The 22,613-nt window shown below is 36.9% G+C and overlaps 1 protein-coding gene across 1 annotated transcript; it reads left to right on the top strand.

Annotated features, from left to right (window-relative positions):
- Positions 1-3,686: 3,686 nt before the first annotated feature.
- Positions 3,687-13,567, top strand: LOC135596784 (vacuolar-sorting protein BRO1-like). The gene is made up of 8 exons (XM_065088917.1): positions 3,687-4,483; positions 4,804-5,754; positions 6,912-7,001; positions 7,814-7,882; positions 9,672-9,812; positions 10,908-10,956; positions 12,536-12,639; positions 12,905-13,567. The coding sequence occupies exons 1-8, from the start codon at positions 3,809-3,811 to the stop codon at positions 13,406-13,408; spliced, it is 2,583 nt and encodes an 860-aa protein (XP_064944989.1). The 5' UTR covers positions 3,687-3,808; the 3' UTR covers positions 13,409-13,567.
- The last annotated feature ends 9,046 nt before the right edge of the window (positions 13,568-22,613 follow it).

The raw sequence follows: 22,613 nt of genomic DNA, 5'->3' as shown, positions 1-22,613 counted from the left end.
GTCTGACTTGTGCAAGAGGAAGACAAGCCAAGGAGTGATTGGGCTGTCACCATCTCTTTTAGCTAATGTGTTCATTTATTCTTGGCATCAATCATATTCCAAGATAAATGTTATCTTAGACAAAAAGAAAGCTGCCTAAGTTACCAAGCTAGTGGTTTGTGGGTTATTGTGAAGCTTGGACAAGCATATTAGCAATCCTTTTCAATGCCAACAAAATCTTTCTTTCCTTCTCAGGCTATTGTTTCTGTTTAATGATCATTGCACTTGCAATTACAAGCTCTATCTTGTACTCCAATTTGCTATCCTGAGACCTTCTACAAACTGTTTATCATGCCATATATATTGGAGCTTAAGATCCATGAGAAATGATGCATGCTTTTCAAAGAAAGAGAGCACTTCATGATCCTAATCCATTAAGTTTGTCTCTCCATATGTGATCAAATATTTAGTTTTACAATCCTGAATTTCTACCAAACACTGATCCGAATGCAACAAAAGATGAAGGCATCTTCTCTCTTCCTCATAGCTTTCATCTTTGATGAAAACTCAATCTTAAGTGCATAACACAAAACTGATCTCTAACCAAAAAACAAAAAAAAAAGTAAGATTAGCTTGGCAAAAGCTCATATTTGGATCTAAAAGCCTTTGGAATATTACCTTTAGGAATTCGGTAGCAATTCCTTGGTTCTTTCCTTTTACCCTCATCACCTTCCTTACCTCATTCCATATCTGTCCAGAAACCAAACTATGCATGGCCTCTTTTCTCGACTCCAATCATGGCTTACACAAAACTGTAGTTACAGATCCTAACTTGGGTGTTCTCAGCACACAAGCACAAAGAACACAGGTCAAGGTCCTTGGACAATCCAAGGTAGAATTGAGTGGTGCTGGGTCCATCGATTGGAAGCAAATGATTGATCCAAAGCCTGTAGAACATAGTGATGTGACATTGGGGACAAATCAGAATGATCCAGGACCTAGTCTAGGTTTTGAACTTTTAGGCCGGTTATGGGTGTTTAAGGTTGTTGCTCCAAAAAGCAGTCAATGATGGATTGGGAAGGGGCAGCAAACTACTGCTGCTGCTGCTTCCTTTCTTTTGGATGGCATTGTGCTTTCTGAATCTTTTCAGACTTGTTCATGTAGGAGGGCTGTTCATCTGTGACAGAAATGGCATAGAAGCTGGAAATGAGTTGCTAATCCAGTTGGTGGAGTGTCAGAGAGAACAAGTGAAGCAAGTGAGAACCTCAGAGGAAGTACAAGAGTAGATCCTACACTGCTTCTCCAATTCCATATTTTGTGGTACTCCATCCTCAGCATCAGATATGTTCTTGTTAGTTCACTGTTTCTTCCTGAAATAAATAGATATTACACTCTTTTACAGAAGAATCATCATTGTGAAAAGATTAATTTATCCTTATCTCTATGCTTTACCAAACTTGTTGTCACCTCCATGGACCCTGTCAAAATCACCTAGCGCTCGCATGAGGAACGAGGGAGTATAACAACAATAGCCTATGAGTATAAGGGAGGGCCTAGTATGATTCATGGAGGTGGCATTAACCCTCGCGTAGTGAATGAGGGGGCATGGTGATGGCGACTCTTGTACATAGGGGAGGTCCAACAAGATCTACTGAGGCGACAATGGCTCTTGTGTGACGAAAGAGTAGACATGTAGCAATAGCCCTTGTGTGCAGGGGAGTGTCCTATGAAGTCCACGAAAGCGATGATGGCCCTCATTCAACGAAAGAGGGGATACGATGGTGGTGGCCCTCGTCATGCTTGTATGTGGAAGGAGGGGGCACAACCAAATAAAGTTAGGGGTGGAGGCAATAGCAGGTCTGACAAAACACAAGGGAGACAATGACAAAGGCAATATAAAATGAAGGTGGAGACGGATCCGATGGGATCAGGGGACAAAATGATTATTTATAAAAAAGAGATGCTTTGTGAGAATTTCTGGATAAAAGCTTTTTCTCATAAATTTAAATAAAAAAATAAAAAAAAAATTCTTCAATCACAAGAGTCAAATTAGAGAAAGCTAGGTTAGGATCATCGAGATGTATCATCTTGTTCCTATGATATTCAACAGCGATGGCGAGGGCAAATGTAACGATATCAAAGACGATAATGAGGGAGAGGAATATCTTGGAATTCATGAAGTGAGAGGAGATCAATGGATTAGAAGCACCGAAGAGGGATGACAAGCAAGAGGAGAAAAGTGGTAGGAGATGGAACAAGAGATTTTTATGTAAACAAATACTTTCTTGTTATTGTACGAAGACGAAGTATTGAATTTCTTTGGAAGAATACTTTAAAATTATTTTAGATAATTAAATAATAATATTTTTTGACCTAAATAAATAAATCGATTTATATGAATTTAGAGTATAAAAAAAACGAATTTTATCATATTTTAATCTAAATTTAATTCAGATATCTATTTGAATGCGTATATAATTGATATATTGTTAATGTTCATAATGCTTGTTGTCGCAAGAGATGTTTGCATTAATTGATGTTGCATGACAGCAATATGTCCGATTAGAATTTAGGAATTATCCCATCCCAATGTAACTGATCCCTGTTATTAATGACACAATATCCAGATTAATGAGCACGTAAAAGTGTTGAGCTTAATCCCTGTTATTTGGGCCCATAACTAAAGAGGGTGACAGGAACAGCCCATGTACAGAGCCCAGCGGAACTCGGCTTACATAGACAGCGGTGACATTATATATATATATATATATATATATATATATATATATATATATATATGTATATGTATATATACATATATGTATATATATATGTATATATATATATATGTATGTATATATATATATATGTATGTATGTATATATATATATATATGTATGTATATATATGTATGTATGTATATATATATATGTATGTATGTATGTATATATATATGTATGTATATATATATGTGTATATATATATGTATGTATGTATATATATATGTATATGTATATATGTATGTATATGTATATATGTATGTATATATATATATGCATGTATATGTATATATATGTATGTATACATATACATATGTATGTATACATATACATACATATATATATTTATATATACATATATATATGCGAAATAGATTCTGTCCTATGACTTTTCTAATCTCAAATCACACAACTGAACAAACTAAAATCAGACTGTTCAATTTCATAATAAATCTCTCATATTTGTAATGGATTATCATCACAAAATAAAAATATATTTTTAGAAAAATCTTTAATCAAATATAATTAATTAAATATCAATCACCAAAGAGGTTCAAATTTCAATAATAAATTAAATGATTGGAACATTTAAACTAAAAAGAATTCATTATTTAACCAATCATCTATTCACATCAAAGTCAGATTTGATTCTAGTCCAAGTATGCATGTATGAATTATGTTATCCTTCATGATCATTAAGTAACAAAAAAAAACAAAAAGAGAAAATATAGGTCGAATTTTTTACTTCGGTGTAAATTTTCTTTCTAAACAGTTGTTTTAAATTATTTCGGAAAAGAATTAGCAAAATCGTAGCTATATATATATATATATATATATATATATAGCGCCAGCGCACGAATCTCAAAGCGCCAACCCACGTGAATTCCAACTAACCTCCCGATGTCTTCCTCCCCGGTCTCCCCCAAATGTCGTTCTTCGCCTCCAAGTAAACACCAAATCATAAACCTCTCCCCGGAAGCAGATTAATTGTGAGAGTAACTTGACATCGGGTGCAGCGATTCGGAGGGAGGGGAAAGGAGTACTCTGTGATGTCGTACGCGACGGCGGTGAACGTGATGCTGGCGGTGCAGGAGAAGAAGACGGCCGCCGCCGACCTCTACCGCTCGCTCCGACAGTACATCGCCGTCACCTACGGGGAACGCGAGGCCCAGGCGGCGGAGGACGACCTCGATGCCGTCCGCCAGCTCCGCCTCGACCTCGAGAAGCCGCCCGACGCCGCCGCCGCCTCCTCCGGCTCGCGCCGCGACCTCCTTCTCGCCTACTACCGCGCGCTCTCCCTCATCGAACCCCGCTTCCCCATCTCTCCCGATCGTGCCCACGTGCACTCCCTCACCTTCACCTGGTTCGACGCCTTCAAGCCCTCTAAGAAGGCCTCCCAGCAGTCCATCCACCTCGAGAAGGCCGCCGTCCTCTTCAATCTTGGCGCCGTCTACAGCCAGATCGCCCTCTCCGCCGACCGCGCGGATGCCGCGGGCCTCAGACAGGCTTGCAATGCCTTCCAGAGCGCTGCTGGGGCGTTCGCCTACCTCAAAGATAACGCCGCAGCCAGGGCCACCGCTTCCGGGGCGACCACCGTCGATCTCTCTGTCGAGTCCGCTGGGATGCTGGAGAAGCTCATGCTGGCGCAGGCTCAGGAGTGTTTCTTCGAGAAGGTTATCGGGGATGCGAAGCCCCCCGTGATCTGCTCCAAGGTCGCCCGCCAGGTAAACATACCTTTAGGGCTCCTTCTTGTTGTTCTCAAATTGATATTCTTTGAATCTTTAGATGCTCCGAGATCGCTCGCCAGGTAAATCGTGGGAGCTTGAATTGATATTCTTTGGATTTTAGCTTTTGTTCGACTTCAATCTTGAATTTATGTTCTTTGGATTCTTTTAAATGGACGGGTATTTTTCCCCTAATTCTCACTAAAATCAGGATGTGAAATTGGATTTGCTATGGAAGTGCCAATGATTCTTCCCGTCTATTCTTTTGTTTCACTTTGTGCTAGTTAATGATTTCTCATATAATTTTTTGAATGTTGCAGGTTGGCCTCTACTATGAGGAAACTTATGCTGCTCTGAATGCTCCACCTCTCAACCAGCACTTTGATCGTACTTGGATCTCGCATGTGCAACTTAAGGCGGCCCAATACTATGCAGAAGCTTGCTATAGATACTCAATGGATCTTCACGAGAGGGAAGAAATTGCTGAAGAGATCACTAGGCTCAAGATTGGGATAAGCGCCGTTGCAGATGCAAAGAAATCGGCCAGGGGTGTTGCTCAGCCTCTGCTTGATGCTGTCAACAAGCTAGAGACTGATATGAACCGTAACCTGGAGAGGGCTATGAAGGAGAACAATCGTGTTTATCTCATGCGGGTTCCAGAAGCAAGTTCTTTGGCTGCTTTGCCCGCGGCACCTCTTGTCAGGCCAACTCCAATGGCTGATGTTTTAGATGCTAGCAAGGAGAGGCTTTTCTCCAGGCTTGTTCCAGACAGCAGCACAAGGGCTCTCTCCAAGTACACAGATATGGTTGATAATATCATCCGGACACAAGCAGAGAAGTTGCAGCAAGGAAGTGAGATAACAAGAGTTAAACTCAAGGAGATGGACCTCCCAGATTCTATATTAGCATTGGAAGGTAATTTTAATCTGCCATCGGATCTTAAGGAGGATGCGGAAGCAGTTCAGATCAGTGGTGGCCCTTCCGGGCTGGAAGCTGAGCTACAACAACTCAGAGACTTGAGGAGAGTTAATCAGGAGCTCCTTGTCCAGACTGAGGAGTTACTGCAGAAGGAAGCAACCGAGGATGCGCAATTCCGAACCCAGTTCGGAACAAGGTGGACCAGACCTCAGTCAAGCACCCTGACAAAGAACCTGCAGGATCGATTGAACAAATTTGCTGCAAATCTTAAGCAAGCTGCTGATAGTGATGCAAGGATAGAACGGACTGTGAGAGACAATTTTGATCTTATGGCAATCCTTGACCATAGACCGGTAGGTTGGTCTTTTTAAAAAGTTCGTATCATTGTTGCTCAGTACTTGTTTTCTTTTGAAAGCCATTAATCATAAGCATTGATAAGGTCTGTTCAACAAACAGGCCAAAATAAATGAACTGCAGAACTTTGTTGCTCTTAGTAGCATTTCACTATAACAGCATGTCAAGAAAGAACATCTCCCTTTCTTTTTTGCAGATGTTATTTTAAGTTTATATATTTTTGTTCTAAAAATTGCATAAGGCATGATATTATACAAGCTCATTCTTTGTCTTGCTTTTTTGTTCTCTTAATATAAAATATGTGTATAATATGCAGGAAAAATAGTAAAATTGTGTTTATCGTGCAAAGGGGTAAGTTACTAAGAAATTATATCCGGAATGAAAAAGGTGCATTCTAATTCATGTTGTTAGATAGATGCATATCTGTTTGATTAAACAATTTATGATTATAGAATGTAAAAATTTGGTATGCAGGATGCTTGACCTCATGCAGTCATAGGTCCTTGTCCAGCATTGCTCCTACTGTTTGTCACTAGCAGGCAGATTGTTGCACTAGCACACAATTAACATGGCTGAGAAAGCATATGTTTTTTTCAGTTCCTTTTCCCTTCAGGGTTCAGACGTTGTCATCATATACCAATTCAATTTTTGTTGCTTCATAATCATAACAACAAAGTATTCACTATTCATGTTCTCTTTGTCTTCTAGTTACATCATGCCATCGTTATCTACACTATGTTTGACAATCATATCTACAACTTCTCCATGTAGATTATCTCTAAGTGGATATGTAAGTGTAGCCTTTACAGTATACATGGTACCTAGTTTGTAGTCTTTGCTTGCTGTTTTCCTAAGCTTTTCTGGTTGTTTTACAGTATAGTAAATGAAACTTTTCAAAATTTAGATTCTCTAAGGCCTTCTTAGTTCTTATATGAGCATTTGAACAATTAAGTTTTTCTGGTGTTTACGGTTTTCCTTTAGTAATGTGCTTTATTCTAGAATTTCTTCTTTTTCCGTCTAAGTAAAAAATGATAATTCATTCTGGTTTTGCTCTATTATTTGTTTTGAAGAAAATGCATCTATATATATTTTGTTTCATATTGTTGATTTTTTATTCCCAACATTTCTGAGCTGACAATTTAAATCCATGTTTCAGATTGAATCAGCACTACCGAGTCTTGCAAGGCCTATTATGTCCTTGGATGGCAATGAAGATGCTATAGTGGGAGCACTTAAACTGAGTTTGGTACTGTACTCATTATTATGTCTTTTTGTAGTGTTCAAGAAACATCATGGAATCATCAGTGGTGTCCTGGAGTTGTCTTTTTTCTTTATAATTTTCATTTGTTGGTTGTCCTTATTATTAATGCCCCAGCTTCATTATTTTTCTACATATTTACTAATTCTAAATCTATTTTTTGGTTGTCTTTTATTTATGTTATCTCAGAATAGCTTGGTGAAGATTCTAATTACCTACAAATGTCATCTGAATATTCTGGCTTTATGTGTATTTTTAGCTTCCCTTCTGGATAGGTTGCAGCAAAAAATTCTAGGTGTTGCACTGAGACACTATTTGTTTTACTTTTTGTTTGCATATCATCGAAATACCTTACTTTAGATATTGTGATGGCACAAATTTCAGTGAACAAGTTATTCTTTTGCTTTCCATTTCTTGATGAGTGTTAAGCTGAACTCATTACACTCCACTTGAATATGATCTGCTACTGGTAATTACACCATTACCACTGGTGCAATCAAGAAGTTTTGGTGTTTAATCTTAAATATTTATTGTTTTGTTTAATTTATCAAAATAACTAGGGGTCCAAATGGGCACTCAGCTGCATGGTTCACATAAATGGCCAAAAATAAGGAAAATACGATGGCACCAAATTTTTTAGCTTAATTCACCTAACCTTGCATATTTTCTTTTTAACCATATCTTCAAGATCTGTTTCTATTTGGCTTGCTGTGTGATTCTGGACACGTTCTATATGGTTTTCTTTTCCTTGTTAATATCCAAATTTTTTCTTATGGTTGCCTAACACCATATTCTATCAGAGGCAATTGGAGAATCTAGGCGCACAGAGGGCAGGTCTTGAGGACATGTTAAAAGAGATGAAAAGAAAGGTGATAAATATTGCTTATATTCATATCTTTCATGTATGTGTATTGATAGCATTCTTATAAAATGCTCACTTTAAGGGGACATGATGGCTGGATTCATGATTCTTCATCTTTTTAGAAATCATCTTGGAGGCTTTATTTATTATCAGGAAGGTTATCCTTGTAGAATTACTATATTAATAGTCTTAAAACATGTATTTATCTGGTGCATGTTCTACTGAGTTTACTTTGCCTGAGAAGAGTTAAAAGTCAAAACAAAATTTCATATCTTAAAAGTTAGACAAGGCTAAATGTGGAAGTGATTATCATGTGTGGAATACTACAATGATCATTAATAAATAATTATTGTCACTCTTTTGGGGTGACTTTCTTGCATTAAATTTGTATGTGGTGAAATTTTCCTCTTGTTTTCTTTGTGATTGTGAATTAGGGTTCTAATGAGTGATTGATTACTCATAAAATATTGAATTATATCATCAAGTTGTCTTTAGATGTTAATTGGGACCTGAACAGGGTGTATCCTTCATTCAGTTTGGGATGGTACTCCTGATTTTGAAATCGTTTTTATGTGCAACCTTGAGGTCATGGAGTCGGTGCCAACTGACACATTGTCTTGATAATAGAACTGATTGGCAATGTATTTAGAGATAGTGACAATTTTTATCATTGTTTTACTCAAGGTTTTTAATCTCGTACCTTACCAACGTACCAAACCTTGCTCAGTACTGTACGATACCGGCATATTGAGTGGTATGCCAGGGCGTACCGATGGGCTATGTTTTTCAAAAGTAGAATTTGAGTCCGCAATATTCTGTCAAATTGCGTGCGACTGCAATAGAATAAACTATAATCAATCTAAAGGTAAGCTTCTTCTTGCTAACATCTCGCTTTTATCAAGATATTAGTTCAAGAAAAGAGGGCTTTCCGACTCTCAAGTTTACAAACACAACTCAACTCTAGCATGGTATTTATAGCGAACGAGTCAGGGCATAAGTAGTAATTAAAGATCACTTTCGGTGAGAATGGGTTGGTTCAACCACAGCAGTCGTCGGATGCGAGTTAGTTGACTCGACACGATTAGTCAAGATCCACGATCCCCAAGCAACGAATCCCATCATGTGTAGCCCGGTGATCTCCATGCATTGATAACGAGCCATCACCTTGGAACGCGGGGTTGCTGTAAGACATGGGATTGGCCTCGTACAACCCTTAGGCCTCGTCAATCCTGTCCATCACATTTCGCGTCCGGTGCCCGCCACTTGGTTGCCCTCCTCTGCCGCTGTCGCATCCCTCCCGACGAGCTCCACCACCCTCCCACACACCTGTCCGACCTCGAGACACACAACCCCATCCCTCTCTCTCTCCCTCTCTCTCTCTCTCTCTCTCTCTCTCTCTCTCCTGCTCCTCTCTTAGGATTGAAATGTTGGGGTCTGCATCCGTACTCTGAGATCTAGGAAAAAAAATCGTACCGGTAGTCGGCGGTCCGTGTGCCGATAGACTGGTGGACCGGTATGTACCACCTGTACTGGGCGGCATGGTACGCAATTAAAAACCCTACTGTTAGGGAACTTTTACTATACCCATATTTTCTATAGAGTGATCATGGTTGTGCTGTATATTTGTCCCATTAAAGTTGACACCAAAGTGCCAATGAATCTTTAGATCTAAGATGACAACTGTGTTCTGATGGACTACATTTCAGGAGTTCTTTTATTCTTTCCTTAACCATCAGATATTGAAAAGTTCAGTAAGTGTCTTTAAATGAATTAATCTTATATCTGTTTCCTTTCAGGATGACATACTGCCAAAGTTGATGGCAAACACTGGATCACAAGAGGATCTCTTCAGGAAGGAGATATCTAAGTATGATCAGATATGTGAAGAAATTGCTCAAAATATTGAGGCGCAGGAGCAATTACTGCTTCAGATCCAGGTACATTATTGTGGAATCAGGATGCCAATAATAGTGGAACAATCATAAACTAAGCAGCTCTTTAGTTCTTTAAAGTCTTCTATGAGAATAACCTGTAGATGTTTGACAAAGAGCTATCTGAATTGGTATTTACTGACTGTCATAATACTTAATTTATGTCAGACTAACCTTCTATATACTTAGCTTGATCTCAATTAGTTATTATTTCCTTCAGAAAAGGTAAGGTAAATTTGTACATCATATGACCTTAGTTGATACCATGAAGCAGGGCCAGAGATGGTTAAGTCAACCAAATTTTGCTCTGTCTGCCTATCACCACTTTTATCACTAGGTTGACTATCATGGAGAAACTTATTCAGAATACCTATGCACTTAATCTTATTTACGTTGATGCTAGTTGTAAAGCCAGGCAACTTCAAGAAATGGTTAGTCAGTACCCTGCAACTGAGGCCAATGGGTGCTGAGATGTACAAATGTTATTCGCCAATATTTGACATCAGAATAAAATTATACTAATATTACACATATTAGGTTATCAAAGTTCACAGACTGAACCTAGGTTGCTGTGGACCCTATTATAACTCAACTTGATATTTGATTTAACTTGAGAATATAAAAGAAGGCCAGACTACTGGTTTCATATTGTTTTTTATTCTATCTGTAACATGATGCCAGAATCCAGTGAGTCAGGGTGGCCATTTTAACTCAAAACTATGCAGTTCAACAACTCCTGGCTTTTAGCTTGTAAGGTGACACTAATAATTGCTACATAAAAGCATCATGCCTTCTATTTTTACAGTCGGCATTGCTGATTATATAATATTTTTTGTTTGGTTACCATGAAATTCATGTGAAATTTGCATTTTCTGCTACTTTTCTGCTATATTGTTGGTCCGGTGACCTAGTTTTCAGTGTCATTATAGGAAACAAAAATACAGTTTGTTTTGTTTCCTTGTATATTTTGGTATAATGGAGGAGTACCATACCTTGTATATTTTACTTGTAATCTGTAAATGTGATTTATAATTCTATACATTATAACCAATTTGGTGCAGATTGTTTATAGATTAAGTATTAGTTGTTTCTTTTCTGTAGGCACAAAATGATGAGTTTTCTGCTGTATTCAATCTGGAAGATTACAAAGGTATATGTCTTATAAATCTCTTTCTAGCTCACTTCAGTTCAGATGTCAGATTGCTTAATTTCTCAACTTGCTTTGCTTGCTGGTAAATCTTTTGTTCTTAATGTAATCTCTTGACACCTTGTTTACTTTTGATCTTGAATTTCTCTGAAACCTCCTTACTCTTTACCAAACTCTTATAAGCAATGTATTGTATACTTAGAGTGAAGGTGCATATTTCACTCCTATAATATTCGTCAAAGAATAATGTTGGTTTGATCAGGGTTTTACTCCTTGGCCGGCCTGATATGGGTCTGGTATATACCTGTATGTTAACTCATGGTAGGTTGGCATACTGACATGGGCCAAAGAGAAAGAGTGACAGAGGAGGGAAGGAGGGGACAGAGGATGTGAGGAGGGCTGTTGATTATCAATTAGCAGGGCTGTTGACAGCACCACTGTCCAGACTAAAAAAATTTAAGAAAGTTTCTGATTGGACCAGGCAAAAAAAAGGGCTCATTCCAGGTTTCGGTTATTTGTTGGTCTGGTAAATATCAGTTGGTACCAAGGTTCGCTGTACCGTACCGGCATTTCGATCCGGGCTCGGTATGGTATGGTACCAGTGTACCGGGTGATACATCAGGGTGTACCGAGCGGTACACCCTGATATATCGAATAATTTTTTATTTTTATATACTATAGCAGTGCTACAATATAGTACTGTAGCACTGTAGCGGTACCGGGCGGTTCATGTACCGATAATCTGTCAGACCGGTATGTACCGCCCGGTATGGATGGTACGTTTCGGTATGGCAGACCTTGGTTGGTACATACCGGTACTGGTCTGATGGTATTTTGAACCTTGAGTTTAATAACCCCAGTGAGTTGTGGGTGACGGGCTAAAAATCTTGTTATTTAAAGGAAAGGATTCCCCAAGAAACTTTCTGATTAAATTGGTGGTCTTGTAGGTATCTTTGAGGTCTAGTGGCCATAGTAATATTTTCTGGAGCTTCTATAAATTAGATGGCAAACTAGCATCCCTATGCTTGCATGGTGTTGCATAGGAGTGCGGAACTTGGAACTTGTATACATGGTATGGTGCTCATCTAGAGGTTTGTTATGTCATATATAACCTATCATTATAGACAATCTGTCAATATATGTGATATATTATATGAATTTGTATGCTATATTTGCTTGTAGATAGTATCAGAGAAATACCACACTAATATAGTTATGGATATATTTTGCCTAGAAGATTATTGAGATCAAGTCAAAGGCAAAACAAAAAGCTATGGGTCGAAATTAAACTTTAGGGTTGAGCACTGAGGTTGAACTTCAGAATTTGGTTATAAAAAGATGTTCTTTTACATTTACTTGGATTGTGATCTGCATTTGAAAGCAATGACCTTGTTATGTCATTGAATCGCATTCTTATAAAATATGATAAAATTTTCATCTATTGGACCTTTTTCTTATAATATGCTGCTAATCATCAAGTTCCCTTGTAGCCTAAGCTTAATTATATTCTCTGCTTTCAGGAATTAAAGACCTTTTTTTTTCTGCATGAAAGCTTTTTTTAACATTGGGTTATGTTTGATAGTTGCCCGTGAAAAGTGTTACAAGCAGATCTCTGCTGCAATAGCAAAATATCGGGAGATTAAGGAGAACATCAATGACGGATTGAAGTTTTATGTGACTCTTCAGGTATACTAGTTTTGAATCTAAACTATATAAAATCTTTCCTGAAAAGTCATTACTATCTTTTTTATTCACTCTGATGTTCAATCTTTGACACGTCTAACAATAACGGAAAGCTCCTTATATTAGACAAGTATGAATCACATATCAGGAAGCATGCTTCTGATGTTGAGTTTATAAACTTGTATCATGTGGCTCTGCATTGTCATGTTTCTTGCATGTTGTTGCATTGGTATGACAGAATTAATCTTCTAATGTGTTCTTTAAACAGGATGCAATAACAAACATAAAGCAGCAATGCAGCGACTTCGTAATGACCAGAAACATTCAGTGCCGTGATATGATCGAGGATGTGCAGAGGCAATTGGCTGGACTCAACTTCAAAGGTGATGGTAAAGTGGGTTACAATTATCCTTCTGCTGAGCAATCCAACCTTCAGAGGATTGCATCTCAACAAGCTGAGCCACAGAGTGTTCCGCCACATCCTGCCATGACTCACCATCATCCACCCAGAGAGCAGCCCAGGCCTGGATACTCTCATCCCTACCCTACGTATCCGACACCACAGCAGGCCCCTTATTATTCTCCAAGTGGTCAATTCCATCATCCTCAACTGCAATCCAACCAAGAATATGGGCAACCAGCTTATCCAGGGTGGCGCGGACCATACTACAATGCTCATCAACAGCAACCGGGTTCACATCCTCCACCGCCATACACCATTCCATCTCCTTATCCGCCATCTCATCAGGGAAACTACTATAGGCCTCAGTGAACTCGTATCCTGATCAGGTTATGCATCTTCATTTTCAGGTTGGTGCAGTTGAGTTCAGCCAGTGAAATGGTAATGTACTGTGTGCAGTCCCTTGTAAACCCTACCTTTAAACATAGTTCCTCAGTCATCCTTAAATAATATGTGGATGTTGCGTTGTTCTGTTTGGAGCAAATAAAATAGAGAAGTCCACCAAAAGAAGTTTGAAGAATATATTCTTCTAGCAAAAGCAAAGTTTTGATGATGAAACTGATGACCTCGGGAGCATCATCATCATCCTCCAATGGGTAAAAAGGAAAGCTTGGATTCTCTTGATGCTGAGTGCAGACATCCTCTTTCTCTTGCTACAACAGGATGAGAAGTTGGAAAGTTTGGAAAGGAACCTCTTCTCCCATTGCCCAAAGAGATTTTTTTGAGATTCATATGTACATTACAGGCAAAAGAAATGAAGTTTAAATGGAGTTGATGGATTGCTCTTACCTTCGTGGGAACCAAGGATGAGCCGAGGAGACCCATCCCTTTCAATAATAAATAGAGAGAGTCAATCATGATTTGTGTGGCAGCCTCATCATTTTCTTGTTTTCTGAACCCTACTTGGAAACAGTCAATAAATAATAGAAACTATTAGTTGATTTATGAGATCTTTTCCTCCAATATTTAGTCAAAATGAGCCACAAGATTCTAGATGAACTGTTTGACCAGCCTACCATCCTTATCCGATTAATACAGATTCAACATAAGATGTGCTCCAACATTTACTTTATTGTTTAGTACAGATGCATAATACAAGTTACATGTCATATTGATTTACTTTATGCTGCTGATGTGAATTGGAAGGGAAAAAAATGCTCCATTATTGTATGAATCTTAAAACTATCCTTTTCCATATAAACCAATCAAATAGTACAGAGGAGTTTAAGCTGCAATATAATTTTTGTCATTTAAGATCCATCTGAGCAACCCATTGGAAGAAGTGAGTTGTTTCTAAGCTCTTGCCATCAAACTACTTTTTCTGCTTACTAATTCAAGCACTCCATTTCTGGGTTTGGGTTTGGAACAATAATGAGTGTGTTCAACATGACAACATCACATACTAAACTTTGTTTAGGATCCTAATAGAATTAGGAGTCATAACAAGTTCAGTTAGAACAATGCTATATATACGTTGTATTAACATTCTAATAATATCACATATTCTTGTTTAATCCTTAAGAGATCTTTATCTTTTTATAGATAAAAGCAAAGGATCTAAGATAATAATCAAAAGAGCCCTTTGTTATTATAATTTGACTTTCTTTCTATTACTCTGTAACTATAATAAGAATCCAATTATATTTATAATATATCTTACATAATTAAATAGGATTACGTAATTTAAAAAGATTAAGAGATCGAAGAAAAAATTGAGATACGGAAGTAATTATGATGAATACATATATTTTTAATAATATCTATTTTTATTTTAATATACATTCCTAATGAATTATTGAAGTAGAGAGCAAAATCTTGAAGAAAATATGGTATAAAATTAAATGCATGGATTATCGAGGCTAATCCCCGAAATGACTTGAGTAGTCAAAGAAAATATTAGTGTTTGGTGCATTCCACCTAGCCCATCAAGTAACCGAGAACATGATTATTAAAGTCGTGAGTGAAATCTCAGAGAAAATATGGTATGGAATTAGATCCAGAGGTGCATGGATGATTGAGGTGAAACCCTGTAATGGCTTGAGTAGCCAAAGATAGATATTAGGGTTTGGTGCTTTCCACCTTGCCCACCAAGTGATGGAGGACATGATTACAGCCTAATACAATTAGTTACCACTACTTAAGCTCCACTTCCTTAGTTGTGGTTTATCCAACAAGACCAAATCACTTTCTTGTCATTGTCTCTCCACCTTCCTTCCCAGCTTGATCCATTAGGTTGACTTGTCCACTTCAAACACCAAAGACGTGTTTGGTGAATCTAAGCCCATTGTAGGTCACATTTTAGTTGTATCAATCAATGTTAAGGTGGCATAAACTTCATCCTCAAGAAAATATTTTTCACTAAAATGGAAGTAACTCATATTTTAACTTTTCAAATTATATTTTTTCTATTAATCTTTTTCTAATTTAAGTTTGGAAGGAGTTTTGTTAGATATGTTTTTCTGTAAATATTTATTAAAATTATTTTTTTTTCCTTTTCGGAAATGAAATATACCAAATCAGTGGGATGTATTATGTCAAGTCAAGTCAATGCTTTTGTTGACGAAGACATCTATCAAAAGGAGAGGCGGAGGAACCTTCGCCCGGAATATTCCTCCCTCCTCTCCCTCGATGCAGGACGCCGTCGCCGTCGGTGATGATGTATGATTAATATCATCATATTAATATCTTAAATATAAATAAAAATATATTTACTTTCTGTGATGATGAAACTGTAAGAAATTTTGATGAAGCCAACTTGTGTTTCTAAATCATTGTAATAGAAACACAATAAACTAATGCGGAAACGAAATAGCGTACCTCCAGCCATTGTCGTCAAGAATTTCTGCAGAGGTTTCTTCTTGAACTTTGGTTCTTCTCGGCTCAGAACTCTCACTTTAGATGGTGTAGGAAAGCCTTTCGCTTCAAAGAGATGATTGAGCCAAGGGACCAAAATCCTCATGTATATATAGATGTTCTCCCATCAAGAACATTTATCATCACCAAATCATAACGTTCAAGAATTAATTCAGATTTGTAACGTTTGGACCATAATGAAGAACTTTAATAATATTAAATATTTAATTTAATAATAATGGTTTCATGTTTAAAGAATAAAAAACTGAAATCATTTAAACCATAATTAATGAAGAAATTCATGATAATCAATTATGAATCTTAGTGATAACAGTTATATTATTATTAAATTAGATATTTAATAATAACGGTTACATTCTCCCACTTGGTCCATACGTCTATCTTAATAATTTGAATTAATTTTTCTTGAACAACTTTCTTAAGAAATAAATACACGAATCATAGCGATAAGTCCTCTAAAAACGAGTATTATCATCCATGTATCACGATGTATTTAGTTTCTTAATCTTAATATGGTAATATTACTTAATGAATAAACCTTATGTTTATTCTTGGTCCAGCAACAATATATTTTCTCAAAATAATATGCGCATGAATGAGAAAATTTCACAATATATATAAGAGTTTCAATATCATTACAAAGTGGAACCAAGTCCCATTTTCTCTACATGATCCTTGAATTTCAAAGGTGGCATGCCTTTAGTCAAAGGATCAGCAATCATCAATTCAGTGCTAATATGTTCAATGATCACTTTCTTTTCCTTTACACGTTCTCTTATGGCTAGATACTTAATGTCGATGTGTTTACTTCGACTTCCACTTTTATTGTTTTTAGCCATAAAGACAGCAGCTGAATTGTCACAGAAAATTCTTAATGGCCTAGAAATAGAATCCATGATTCTAAGCCCAGAAATGAAACTCTTAAGCCATACACCATGTGAAGTAGCCTCAAAGCAGGAGACAAACTCAGCTTCCATGGTAGAAGTAGCAGTCAAGGTCTGCTTAGCGCTTCTCCAAGAAATAGCTCCACCGGCCATCAAAAAAATATATCCTGATGTTGATTTACGAGAATCAACACAACCGGCGAAGTCTGAATCTGAGTAACCAATCACATCCAGATTGTCTGTATGTCTATACATAAGCATGTAATCTTTGGTTCCTTGTAGATACCTCATCACTTTCTTTGCAGCTCTCCAGTGGTCCATACCTGGATTACTCTGATATCGACCTAGCATCCCCACAATAAATGCAATATCAGGTCTAGAACAGACCTGAGCATACATAAGGCTTCCTACGACAGAAGCATATGGGATGTTTTTCATTGATTCCCTTTCAAAATTGTTCTTTGGGCATTGGTTCAAATTGAACCTATCACCTTTCACAATGGGAGCAACACTTGGTGAACAATCCTTCATCCGAAATCTTTCTAAAAGTTTATCAATATAGGTTTCTTGTGATAGACCTAAAATGCCTCGAGGTCTATCTCTATAGATCTTAATGCCAATGACATAAGATGCTTCACCCATATCCTTCATGTCAAAATTTTTAGAAAGAAATTGTTTCACCTCATGCAGCAAATCCTTATCATTGGTTGCAAGCAAAATATCATCTACGTATAAAACAAGGAAACATATTTTACTCCCACTAACCTTCTGGTATATGCATTGATCCATGAGATTTTCAACAAATCCGAATGAAGAAATCACTTCATGAAATTTAAAATACCATTGGCGGGAGGCTTGTTTTAAGCCGTATATAGACTTCCTAAGCTTGCAAACCAAGTGCTCACCAACACTAGAGGAGAAACCTTCAGGTTGTTTCATATAAACCTCTTCCTCTAGATCTCCATTAAGAAATGCTGTTTTCACATCCATTTGTTGCAACTCAAGGTCAAAATGAGCAACTAATGCTAAAATAATACGCAGAGAATCTTTCTTAGATACAGGAGAAAATGTCTCCGTATAATCGATTCCCTCTTTTTGAGTAAATCCCTTTGCAACAAGTCTTGCCTTGTATCTCTCAATGTTGCCTAACGAATCTTTCTTAGTTTTAAAGACCCATTTGCAACCAATGGCCTTTGCTTCATTAGGCAACTCTACAAGATCCCAGACTCCATTGCTCATCATGGAATTCATCTCTTCTTTCATAGCATCATGCCACAAATTTGACTTTTTGCAACTCATGGCTTGTGAAAATGTTTCAGGATCATTTTTGGCTCCAATATTATAGTCAGATTCTTGTAGATATACAACATAATCACCAGGAATTGCTGATCTTTTATTTCTAGTAGATCTTCTTAATGTTGTACCAATGGTTCCTTGAGGAACTTGTGGTTCAACTAGTTGTTCAGGAGCTTGTTGTAGTTCCTGAACTGCTTGATCTATTAGAATACTATCAACAACTTGTGGAATTTCAATGATTGGTTGTTCAGCACTAGTTTGTACTTGAGGAGTGCTATGAACTATAACCAATCTATCATTTGATGTGGAAGGTTGAGATTCTATATGATCATGTGCAGAAACTATGTTCCTGAAATGATCGCTCCCACTAATCACATCATCCTCAAGAAATTTAGCGTTTCTTGATTCCATAATCCTAGTTGTGTGAGATGGACAATAGAACCTGTAACCTTTGGACTTTTCGGCATATCCAATGAAATACCCACTAACAGTCCTCGGGTCCAGTTTCTTCTCTTGTGGATTATATATCCTGACTTCAGACGGACATCCCCAAACGCGCATATGTCGCAAACTCGGTTTCCAACCTTTCCATAATTCAAATGGTGTCTTTTGGACAGCCTTGGTTGGAACTCGGTTTAATATATACACAGCCGTCTTTAGTGCTTCAGTCCACAAATATTTAGGAAGATTGGAGTTGCTAAGCATACTCCGCACCATGTCTAATAATGTTCGGTTTCTTCTTTCTGCAACACCATTCTGGTCTGGAGAACCAGGCATAGTGTATTGGGCAATAATCCCATGTTCTTGAAGAAACTTAGCAAAAGGACCAGGTGCTTGTCCATTTTCAGTATATCTACCATAATATTCTCCACCCCTATCTGATCTCACAATTTTAATTTGCTTACCACATTGGTTCTCAACTTCAGTCTTAAAGACTTTGAAGGCATCCAATGCTTCATTTTTATTATGAAGCAAATATATATACATATATCGTGAGTAATCATCTATAAAGGAGATGAAGTATTTCTGACCATGTATGTCCATGTCTGGACAACATATATCAGTATGAATTATTTCTAATAAGTCTGAACTCCTATTAGCACCCATTTTGGACTTATTGGTCTGTTTTCCTTTAATACAGTCCACACAAGTCTTAAAATTAGTAAAATCAAGAGTACTAAGTACCCCATCTTTAACTAATCTCTTAATTCTCTCTATGGAGATATGTCCTAATCTCCGATGCCATAATATGGAGGAGTCCTCATTAATATTACACCTCTTAATGCCAGCGTGAACATGCATTGAACCTTGAGTATTATCATTTTGTAATAAAATACGGTAAAGACCGTCAGACAAAATACCATTCCCAACACAATCAGATTTATATAATAAACGAAATGATGTGTCTTTAAAATTAAAGGAATATCCAAATGGTACGAGTCTGGAAACAGAAATTAAGTTTCGTGAGAAACTTGGTACATAAAAGGTTCTTTCCAATTTTAAAACAAAACCACTACTTAAAGTTAAAATGCATGTTCCAATTGCTTCCACATGTGAGCCCATCTTATTTCCTGATAAGATGCTTTGCTCACTTCCCACTGGCTTCCTTAGGTTTTGCATACCCTGCAAAGAGTTTGCAATATGGATTGTTGATCCAGAGTCAATCCACCAGGTGTTAATATTAACATTGACCATATTAGATTCATAACATACATATGAGGTTGGTTTACCTTTCTTTTCAAGCCATTGTTGGAATTTCGTACATTCCTTCTTCATGTGTCCCTTTCTTTTACAAAAGAAACACCTTGCTTCTTTCTTGATATCAGCTTGGGGTGGTATTTTACCTTTTCCCTGCTGATAAGCTTTTTGATTGACTTGATGTTTGTCAGTTTTGTTCTTCCCTCGAGTGGTTACCATCAATGCACTTTCACCCAATTCCATTACTAGCCTCTCTTCTTCTTGAACACACATGGTCATTAATTCATTAATTGACCATTTGTCCTTATGTGTATTGTATGAAATTTTAAAAGGGCTATATTGAGGTGGAAGGGTGTTCAGAATATAGTGCACCAGGAAGGATTCTGACATATTAACCTCAAGTTTCTTAAGTTGAGCCGTAATATCTCGCATTTGCATTATGTGCTCACGCACACCCTTTATGTTGGTGAGTCTAAGTGATGAAAATTTCATAATAAGGGTGCTTGCTAGTGCCTTATCCGAAGTGATGAATTGTTCATCGATAGCCTTTAGCAAGTCTCGGACATTTTCATGCTGGTCAACAGAACCACGTATGCCAGCAGTTATCTTAGTTTTGATAAACATCACGCTGAGCCGATTGGATCGCTCCCATCGCTCATATAACGCGATCTCAGTTAGAGTGCTGGTATCAGTGACTATAGGTGGTTCGTCTTTTCTAATAGCATAATCAATATCCATCCACCCTAAATGGAGGAGAACCCTCTCCTTCCATATCTTATAGTTATCACCACTAAGTTCGGGAATATCACATCGAATATCAGAGAAATTAACAGTTTGAGAAACTGCATAAAATCAAACATGCTTATGTCAAAATTTGTAGCTTAATAGACTAAATTACATGTTTTACCAATGTGAAACATGCCAAAAATATGAATCTCATGACATAAAAATTGCCTGTGGGCTAAATTCTTAATTCAAATAGATTCATATGATCTTCATGATAAAACTATCAAATTATATTCCAATTCATAATCCCTGTGGGTAAATTATGAAAATAATCTGATATTTTATCATGATTAATTATATTAAATATAATAAAAGATCCTGTGGGATAACAATTATTATACGAAATATAATCAGTCACAATATGATGTCTAATTACTTATGTGATCCTTATTTTAACTTTATATATAATTTTAATTAATTAAGGATGCTGTGGCTAATTCTTAATTAATTAAGATTATATGGATCACTAGACATTTTAAACATAAAAAATTTGCTCATAAACATGATTTAATAGAACTAAATATGCATACATAATATGAGCATTTTACCAACTAAAATGTTGAAAATGATATTTCCTCATGATTTTCAACAAAATATATCAACAAGTTTCCAAGAAGAAACCAAAATCAATTCATTTTCATGGCATAAAAATGAAAACTTTTTCATATCAAGGCAGAGGTCATTCGGCTCTGATACCAAATGTAAGAAATTTTGATGAAGCCAACTTGTGTTTCTAAATCATTGTAATGGAAACACAATAAACTAATGCGGAAACGAAATAGCGTACCTCCAGCCATTGTCGTCAAGAATTTCTGCAGAGGTTTCTTCTTGAACTTTGGTTCTTCTCGGCTCAGAACTCTCACTTTAGATGGTGTAGGAAAGCCTTTCGCTTCAAAGAGATGATTGAGCCAAGGGACCAAAATCCTCATGTATATATAGATGTTCTCCCATCAAGAACATTTATCATCACCAAATCATAACGTTCAAGAATTAATTCAGATTTGTAACGTTTGGACCATAATGAAGAACTTTAATAATATTAAATATTTAATTTAATAATAATGGTTTCATGTTTAAAGAATAAAAAACTGAAATCATTTAAACCATAATTAATGAAGAAATTCATGATAATCAATTATGAATCTTAGTGATAACAGTTATATTATTATTAAATTAGATATTTAATAATAACGGTTACAGAAACGAGTCCTCTTAAACTCGAAAATATTTATGATAAGGTCTGAAATTTCGTACCGTACTGTAGTTTCGACGATTGCTCGGTACGATACAGAACGATATACCTATATCGTTCGGTATATATATATATATATATATATATATATATATATATATATAATATTATATAAATATATTTTTTATTTATTTTAAAATCGATGTCGTATCGCCTCGACGACGTCGCCTTTTTCTACCCCACGCGGGACTATATATATATATATATATATATATATATATATTAATATTATTATTCATTCTGTTCTACGATCCGTGTATCGATTTATCGTCGGACCAATACATACCATCCGTACCGGGTGATATTATTCGGTATTACTTACCTTAATTTATGATATCCAACAAAAAATTTTCTTTCATCATGGTGTCCAATCATCGGTTAAGAACGGCTGTCGTATTGTGCCCGCCGTTCACTCCACGTTAATGGAAGTCCCTCTTCAATGCCTTCAGTTGCAGAATCCATCGATGTCAGAGGTTCCCAAAGTCAACAAGTTTACACTTGGAGCATTGCATTCATTGACGCTGGATTGCGGAAACCTCCGTAGCGTCTTCCCCCACCACCAGTCTCTTTGTTGAGAAGACCAATAAAGGAAGACTTTTGACTCTCGTGATCTTTTCTCCCAGTTGAGCCTATCAACCATTGCCACACTCCGCTCTGTTTCCTTAGATTTGGACTTTATGGGCAACCTCATCCACACCTCCCAACTCGGGAACGGTTCGTGCCCCGC

Source organism: Musa acuminata, chromosome BXJ1-11 (assembly GCF_036884655.1).
Source record: "Musa acuminata AAA Group cultivar baxijiao chromosome BXJ1-11, Cavendish_Baxijiao_AAA, whole genome shotgun sequence".
Classification (NCBI taxonomy): Eukaryota; Viridiplantae; Streptophyta; class Magnoliopsida; order Zingiberales; family Musaceae; genus Musa; species Musa acuminata.
This window is presented reverse-complemented; position numbering and strand designations above follow the sequence as displayed.

What these genes read in the sequence shown, in the direction of transcription:
- LOC135596784 (XM_065088917.1), top strand. Translation starts at nt 3,809, where the DNA reads ATGTCGTACGCGACGGCGGTGAACGTGATGCTGGCGGTGCAGGAGAAG. An exon ending in GCTCCAAGGTCGCCCGCCAG is followed by an intron (nt 4,484 to 4,803) that starts GTAAACATACCT and finishes TGAATGTTGCAG; the next exon opens with GTTGGCCTCTACTATGAGGA. An exon ending in GAGCACTTAAACTGAGTTTG is followed by an intron (nt 7,002 to 7,813) that starts GTACTGTACTCA and finishes ATATTCTATCAG; the next exon opens with AGGCAATTGGAGAATCTAGG.